Source organism: Salvia miltiorrhiza, chromosome 5 (genome assembly GCF_028751815.1).
Source record: "Salvia miltiorrhiza cultivar Shanhuang (shh) chromosome 5, IMPLAD_Smil_shh, whole genome shotgun sequence".
Lineage (NCBI taxonomy): Eukaryota > Viridiplantae > Streptophyta > Magnoliopsida > Lamiales > Lamiaceae > Salvia > Salvia miltiorrhiza.
In genome coordinates this window covers 39,525,837-39,533,801 of record NC_080391.1, presented here as the reverse complement: position 1 = coordinate 39,533,801, position 7,965 = coordinate 39,525,837, and the positions used below count along the sequence as shown (strand labels likewise).

The 7,965-nt window shown below is 37.5% G+C and overlaps 1 protein-coding gene and 2 long non-coding RNA genes across 6 annotated transcripts; 1 reads left to right on the top strand and 2 right to left on the bottom strand.

Annotated features, from left to right (window-relative positions):
• Window positions 1–450: 450 nt before the first annotated feature.
• LOC131024379 (ABC transporter G family member 28-like) lies at window positions 451–3,760 on the bottom strand. 4 transcript variants are annotated; one of them, XM_057953881.1, is made up of 8 exons: window positions 3,309–3,760; window positions 2,824–2,953; window positions 2,502–2,733; window positions 2,358–2,421; window positions 2,142–2,288; window positions 2,022–2,056; window positions 1,833–1,870; window positions 451–732 (listed from the first exon to the last, which is right to left on the bottom strand). In XM_057953881.1, the coding sequence occupies exons 2-8, from the start codon at window positions 2,848–2,850 to the stop codon at window positions 703–705; spliced, it is 573 nt and encodes a 190-aa protein (XP_057809864.1). In that variant the 5' UTR covers window positions 2,851–2,953; window positions 3,309–3,760; the 3' UTR covers window positions 451–702. The 4 variants fall into 4 exon arrangements, 2 of the variants coding, with proteins under 2 accessions (XP_057809864.1, XP_057809863.1); XR_009101796.1 differs by having other exon boundaries at window positions 1,833–2,056; XM_057953880.1 differs by lacking the exon at window positions 451–732 and having other exon boundaries at window positions 1,401–1,870.
• Window positions 3,761–4,946: 1,186 nt separating this feature from the next.
• Window positions 4,947–7,811, top strand: LOC131024376 (uncharacterized). Its single transcript, XR_009101793.1, has 4 exons — window positions 4,947–5,179; window positions 5,265–5,320; window positions 6,902–6,966; window positions 7,552–7,811. It is a non-coding gene; the product is annotated as an uncharacterized LOC131024376 (long non-coding RNA).
• Window positions 5,322–6,893, bottom strand: LOC131024378 (uncharacterized). The gene is made up of 2 exons (XR_009101795.1): window positions 5,755–6,893; window positions 5,322–5,651 (listed from the first exon to the last, which is right to left on the bottom strand). It is a non-coding gene; the product is annotated as an uncharacterized LOC131024378 (long non-coding RNA).
• Window positions 7,812–7,965: the final 154 nt, after the last annotated feature.

Sequence of the window (7,965 nt, the reverse complement as noted above, 5' to 3'; positions counted from 1 at the left end):
TATCTATGATACAGTCATACATAACGGTTTTTTTACCGTTATGTATAATAGTATAGATAACGGTACGATGCCTCATACGTAACAGTACATAACCGTTATCTATAATAGTTATACATAACAATTTTTCACCGTTATGTATTAAGATTTTACCGTTATGTATTAGAATTTTTTTTTTGTTTTTTACCATCATAGTTAACAGTTTTTTCTACTTTTTATAACGATTTAAGCCGTTATCTTTGTAAGAAATACATAACGGTAAGAACCGTTATGTTTTCATATTTTTACCGTTATGTATTAGAGATATATTTATTTTTTTTCATCATAGTTAACAGTTTTTTGTACTTTTTATAACGGTTTTAACCGTTATCTTTATTATTTAATATTTAATATTTTTTTCAATTTTATGTTATTTATCTCAAGAAATAAATAAATAACTTATAAACAATAAAATGATAAAATCATCAATAACATATATTATATATAATACAAAACATTCATACATTATCATCCTTCATACATAATGCTTTGAGCCTAACTCAAAAAAAAAAAAAAAAAAAAAAAAACTTCACAGAAGCACCTTCATGCTCCAACTTTGATGAGTTTCAGCAGCTCAACAACCTCTCTCAAGCTTCTAAGGGTAGAACATGTGACTCAACAAAGTGCAAGTTAGGATCAGTGCAACCAGAGAAAGATGGATTAATATTAACTTAATAAGTAACCTGCAAGTTCTTCCTGTGAAAATATATAGATAACGTGGATTAGTATTAACTTAATAAGTAACATGGATATAGATAACTAACAGCATTACGATTTTCTTTTCCTTTTCATCCGTTCCTCGACAATTTTACCTAATAGCTGGAAGGATGCATGTCTCCCAACACATAAGCATCAACAAATTCACTAGTAATAACATTATAACATTCAGAATCAACTAAATAGAAGCAACACAAACTCAAGTTTATATCTATGACATTCAAGTTCATGGTGAAGATTATATGCAGTAGCAAATTCACTAGTAATAACACTATGACATTCAGAATCAACTAAAATTGAAGCAAAACAAACTCTCAAGTTTCAGGCAAATAATCTTCACCATCAAGCATTCAAGCTTACCCATCAGGAGTCGCGAAATGCGCAGATTGGAAATGCAAAACAACACAAGTACTGCTGTTGCTGCTGCGGCCGTGGTCGCGGCCCCTGCCCTCGCTCCCAAGAACCATGTAAAACAACAAACATTGAAAAGGAATTGCCTTCAGTCATATCCAGTTCACCAAACATAAAAGGTAAGATTGTAAATATAGCACATAACTAGAGACTGGTGATCACCTCCACTATATATTGCAGATAACTTTTGGGCTCAATTTTAGGAATTCCCAGTAAAGATTGAAAACAGATTCAAATTATCAGTCAACACTCACCAATCTCATACATGGCATTCTTTTTTTATTATATTATTACTAATAACTGCAAGTAGAAAACAAAAAATAATCTGCCTCTTTACATGTAATACAATAATCTTACAACACTTTGATTTCAATTAGCAATAGATAGATACCACAGATAAGCCGTGAGCGAGAATCGAGCAAATCTAAGTACTCACCAGATCACAAAACTGTTACCATGTGTTTGCTAAGAACAAACTTAAGGAACATGAAAGAAGAAATAAATTGCACCAAAGTCCCAACTACCCGAGCATCAAGTAAAACCTCACAATGCAGTAGAGTTTTTAGATTCAAGGTTCTATTTGAGTCAGAAACAGCATAAGTGCTCTATTATATAACACAAAGATGTAAGATCAATAAGTATACAATACAACCAAAGGAAGTTGATACCTTAAGTGAGAAACGTCTTGCAATCACTCTCCTTAATGCTGATAAAACATCACACCAGAAATACGTTAACTCAAGGAATGCAGTGGCAGTATCTGCATTTTTACTTAAAAAGAAATTGATAAAGACAGTATCTGCAGACATTCTTAAATGATAAAGACACAGAAACACATGTAGCAAGACTCGACTTACGCATTTGAGCTGTGGAACCAGACCTACAGAAATGTCTGCAACACATTGAAGAAGAAGAAGTTTTGAGTAGGAGAATTAATGAATGTTATGAATCATGCCTGGAAAAAAGGTAATACCAACCCCTCGGTGCAGGGGAGTCTTTGGGTGGTGGTGGGACAGTAAAATCCTCCGGAACAGAACAACTCGTAGCCAGTGTTAAAATCAGACCAGATATCGGCGCCGCCGCAGCTGTGGTTGGCTTGCCCTGGAGGTAGTTGATAACGGTACCTTCCAAATTTCTCAGAATGTCAGCATCAATCATACATATACATATATATACAAGAATTGAAGGCTTACGGATCACAGACACCGGTGGCTTGATTGAGTTGAGCTCGAGGGCAGTAAGCTCCCAAGGGGCACGCTTCAAGAAACAGACAAATATTTTTGAAAAGAGCATATGGATTATGAAAGTAAGTATTTAAGTGGAAAGATAGAGCTCACGAATCATGCAAGTAAGGCCATGGGGACAGAAGAAGCCAGGGCAACAAGGCTGACAGTCAAGAACTCTCTCCGGTATCTCTCTGTCATTTTTTATGTCAACATTGTCTTCTTTCTTGACATTGCACGCCCATCCGGGCTCGCAACCGGCTGGCCACGCCGTCAAGTTGCAGTTCTTGTTTGGTCTCAGATAGTAACTGCTCCTCAGCCCTCCTCCCCCGCCGCCCAACAGACTCTACCCGTAGAACTAAAATATTAGAGGAATTAAAATCAAGTCAAGAAATTTCATCAGAATTAAAATCCCAGGATAAGATTTTCCATGTACCCTTCTTGAGCCTAGGGGAAACATCATCTCCTCTAAATACTAGAGGAACATCAACCTTCAACCAAGCACTAGATGAAGCCCTTATGAATGTAACATTAAGCATTGCATCTGTGCTCGGATGAAGATGGAGCTGACATTTATCAAGAAAGATTATATCAGTGCATAACCCAAGAATTTTCAACCAGTGCTTGTATGAAAACTCAATAGCATTATAGAAATGATAAATTATTTTTTAAATTTATGTAATCCAGCTCGCATTCCTTCCTATCTATCTAAACCCCTTCGCTCATTTCACTATTAAAATGCAGAATCATTTCCATTTCATGTCTACTGATGGAAAAACAAAAGCAAAGGTTCAATAGCCATTTACAGCTAGCTCAGCCACATCTCACCACATAAAACCCCAATATTTCACAAAATCAGACCAATATTTCACAAAATCAGCCAGAGAAAGACTGCCCTAAATGGTTCACGAGCTTCTTAACCTGATTGCTCTGCACAGAAATGATGCGCTTGTTGCCGTCGTGCTGGCCATCCTCAGCCTTGAAGACTATGCTCGGAACGCGGCCGGCCTTCCACTCCTTGGCGGAGATGCTCTTATCGGAGGCGTTGCTGGGGTAAAGCAAGGCAAACCAGCAACTGGAAACAGGGGCGAAGAACGACGCTAGGGAAACTGGAAAATTCTCAGTGCAGCGTCGATGTTCGTTGCTTGCTGACCGACGGAGATCGGGTCGGCGGCGGCGGCGGGGACACCTAGGGTTTTAAGATTGGAGGCCAAAAGGAACGTGGTTTGTGGCTGCCTCCACGGTTGAGACAACGAGGAATAGAGATCGACGCCGGGTGAGTCGGCGCCGGGGGGCACTGAATCGGGGTAGAAGATGGGTTTGGGAACTGAATCGGGGATTCGAGGGAGAAGATGGAAGTGGGAAATGGAGATTTCTTCTAGTGATAATTAGGGTTTTAATTTTTTTATAATATTATTAAATTTTAAAATAAATACTATAAAAAATAATACATAACAGTATTGAGGCACTCATATATAACGGTTAGAACAACCGTTATAAAAAGACGCTCATAGATAACGGTCGGCTTAACAGTTTTATAATACCGTTATATATACAAGTAATAGATAACGCACAAACATAACGGATTAAGTGAAACCGTTATCTAAGCTTATGGGCAACAGTACATAGATAACGGTTTTTTGTCAAAACCGTTATCTTTTCAAAAAATGCGCTCATACATAACGGTTTTTTAAAAAAACCGTTATGTATGAAGTGTTATGTATGTGTAATTTTGTAGTAGTGAATGGCTCAATTGGGGCCTGCACACGCAAATCCAGTCGCAATTACAAGTTTGCATGCGCAGGTGGTCGAAACTCGCGCCTTAACTCATAATTCCCACAGACGACGCCAGCTGGTGAATCGTGAATGAACGGGTGAAGGTTTAATCGGTGAATTATTATTAAATCGTGAATTATACCTAGTGTTTGATCGGGAAAAGTGAGAGAGAATAGTTAAATTGCTGAAAACACAAGTGCAGTTGCTGTTGTATTCAAAAGTAGTGAGAGCGTGTGTTACAAAGCACGAATGCATGTGTCATATCCCGGCTTTTAATCAGTGATTAAAGGCTTAATTATTAATAATTAGGGTTCGGCATCCATTAATAATATAACTGATTTGATTTATTTGATGTGATTTAGTTAATTTATATGTGTGTTTGATGCGCTTGTTTTTTTATATTTTTTTTATTTTTATATATTATTTGAATCCGTTTGAGTTTTAAAGGATTTTTATAAATATGGTGCACAAGTTTAATTAGTGGTTCGAGCATATTTATATGAGCCACATGGATTTTTTTAAAGCGGGCATAAAGTCATGAAATTCCTTTTAAATGGGATATTAATTTTTATCAAATGCTTTACTTCAAAGATTTTATTTTTGATCTTTTAATTTTAATGAAGTCATGGGTTTATTTAAATTTGATAGTACATCTTGTTCACTAATTTTTTTTATGTGCTTAATTGACATCCACTTAAACATCCCACATTTTTTTTCAATTTGATTATTCTTATCATCTTCTCCCACTTGCTATTAAACTATTTTTTTTTTTTTCCAAAAAGGTCTACCCATTCTTATCTTCAAATTGGCTTCCTCATTAAGCTATTAAATAGAAGCTTACTCATTAAGACATTCTATCTTCTCTCTCTAATCTCTAAATTATCATTCTCTCTTAATTCCTACCCAAATTCTCGACTGCTTCCAATTATCAAATTAGTTCCAAATCTTGGTTGTAAAGACTCGGCTATATCCCGCTTTCCAAATCAGTTTCCAAGATTTCCCAAAACAAGAAAGAGGTAATAAACGTCCATTAATTCTTCCAATTCTGTCATAATTTTTCAGATCCAAAATTTCATTGTTAAACTCTGAATAAATTCGCAGATCCAATTTTGGTGAATTCAGAAACAAGATTTTCCTCATTTCCTACTCATATCAAGGTTACTCCAATTTCTCCCCACTTCATCTTGTTAATTTCGATTCAAGCATCAAAGAACAGAAGAATACACACGCACACTTGTTAATATATTTTCTAAGCTATTACATTTACAAGGTTTGATTTTTGCTGAAGAAATAGAAAAAAAAAATGAGAAAGAACAGTTTTAAAACAAAAACCCTAACTTGTTCTATATTTTGAATCTGGACTGAAATTGGGGGTTCTTGTGTCTTTGTTGTGTGTGTGACCGGGAACGGAGAGATGGGGGTGAGAGCGGCCGGCGGTCGCTCACGGCCGGAGGCGGCGCGGCGGCAGCCGCCGCCTTTTTCCTCTTGCTGTAAAAGAGAGAGAAGGGAAAGGGGGAGAGATTAGATTATAAAAAAAAAAAAAGGAAGAAGAAAAAGAGAATAAATGAAGGGAGAAGAAGCTAGGGCTTACCTGCGAGTCCGGCGACGAAAGACGACGGAGGAGGCGGCCAGGCGGCGGCCGTGCGCTCCCTATAGCGGAGAGGGCAGATGCCCTGTTCCAGACGAGGGGCACTTTTCCGAGCAGAAGCCGAAGGAGGAAGACCAGGCGGCACCGTGCTTGGCCACGGCGGAGGCGGCAGCGACACGCGAAGGCGGCGGCGTGCGGCTGACTTCCGGCGAGGCAGAGTGATAGAGGTGAAGGGAGAACAGAGAAATGAGAGGGAGAGAAGAGGAGACCGAGGGGGTGAGAGGGAGAGCGGAGACGACGGGAAGCGGCGCGCCGGAGGCGGCGCCGCCCTCAAACAACACAGAGAGCGAGAGAGGCGTGAGACGGAGAAAAGAGAGAGAGAGCCGAGAGGGAGAGTGAGAGAGGCGCTGATGCTTGTGTGTGTGTGTGAATATTGTGTTTATGTGTGATAGAATGGGGTTAGGTTTAGTTTTGGGCTCAAACCCTATTTTCTGGTTTGGGCCGTTTTTATTTAAATTGATGGGCCCATTTTGCTATAAATTATGTTGGGTATTGATTTAATTGGTTGGGCCCATTTTAATTAATTTTAGACTGTTATTGATTAATAAAGCCTACGAATTTTGGCCTAATTTCTTTTAAAAATGCTTGAATTTTCACTAAATTATTTTAGTGAATTTAAATCTCTTGATTTAAAATTTTAATATTGAAAGTTGGGACTATTTATTTTAAATGAAGTCCGTTTTTTTTTAAAAGTTATTGATGGACTTAAAAGAAATATTTTGGGATTAAGCCCTCATTTATTATAATACTTCAAGGCTTTATGAGTATGGATTTTTAAAAGGATTAAAATGGTTTATTTAAATTATTTGTAAAGGAATATTGGTGCATGATTTTTTTTTATCTCTTAGGTGAGCGTGTGATTTTAAATGATATTAAGTTTAAGGATATTAATTTCTTTTATCTTGTTTGTTATGTGGTTTACGTGAGGTCATGATTAGTCAAGTTTATGTTGGTTTTTAATTGTCTTTAATGGAATGAATTATGGATGCTAGAACCCTAAAACACTAAAAAAAAATGCCTTAGACACGTAGAATTAGACTTTGTCTTGTGACAATTTCTTCACGAACTTATCGACTCTTCATCAATGAAGGTCCGGGCGACAGAAAGTGAAGCCGAAGAAGAAGCGACTCCACGTCAGCTTTAAGAACATTTAAGGTGGGCATTATTTTTACTATACGTATATAGAGATCCCCTGCGTGTCGTAGGCCTCTTATACAAATATATGTGCATGATATGTTTTAACTGTTTATTCAGCTTTTATGAAATGCTTATATGTTCAATGCCCTTACGAAAATGAAAATGTTTATGAAAATGAAATGTTTATGAAATGATTGACTGCCAAAAATGTTTATGTTTTTATATGTATCCTATCTGTGTTGGTTCGCCAACTTTAAAGGAAATCCAATTGGGATCCTATGCTAGACAAAGGTCGCTAGCTAGGGTTAACGTGTACACTCATGGAGACCGCGAGTCGCTTGCGACCGGTCTTGGCGTCCGTGGTAAGGAGGCCTCCTTCCCGGCGCGTGACAGAAAGGACAGATATGGATCATATAGACTGAAAATGGGATGCATCCACCTTTATGAAAATGAAAGAAATATTTTAGTAAGCGCAGGTCATTCAAGAAAACCCCTGTGTGTTGCTGTTGGCAGTTCAATTTATATATGTATGCATGTTTGTTTTTCGGCTTATGCCACTGAGTATTTTTATACTCAGCCCTGCATATATTTCTAAATGTGCAGGTTGAGCAGGCGATGGAATGGTTTGGTGTTGAGCGGGAATTCTTTTGATGGATATGTAATGAAACCTTGAGTATGCATCTCCATATGCATAACTCACACGTTTTTCCGCTGCAAACACTCTGATTTATTTATCGTTTCTATTTGAACTTATTACTACTTCATTTTGATTAACTTTCATTTGGGGTCTAATCATTATGGCAGGCTCGTTTGTAAATTACCCAAGAGGTTATATATATGTATATATATATATATATATATATATATCACTAGTTTGTTGTTATTAATGTTGGTTACTTAACAAATCTCCTTTAATTTCCGTTTCTTATTGTTCACCCCAAGTCATAACCTCGGTTAACCCGTCATTGGGATAGTGGGCTGTGACAGAGTGGTATCAGAGCAGTTCGTTTGCTCTGG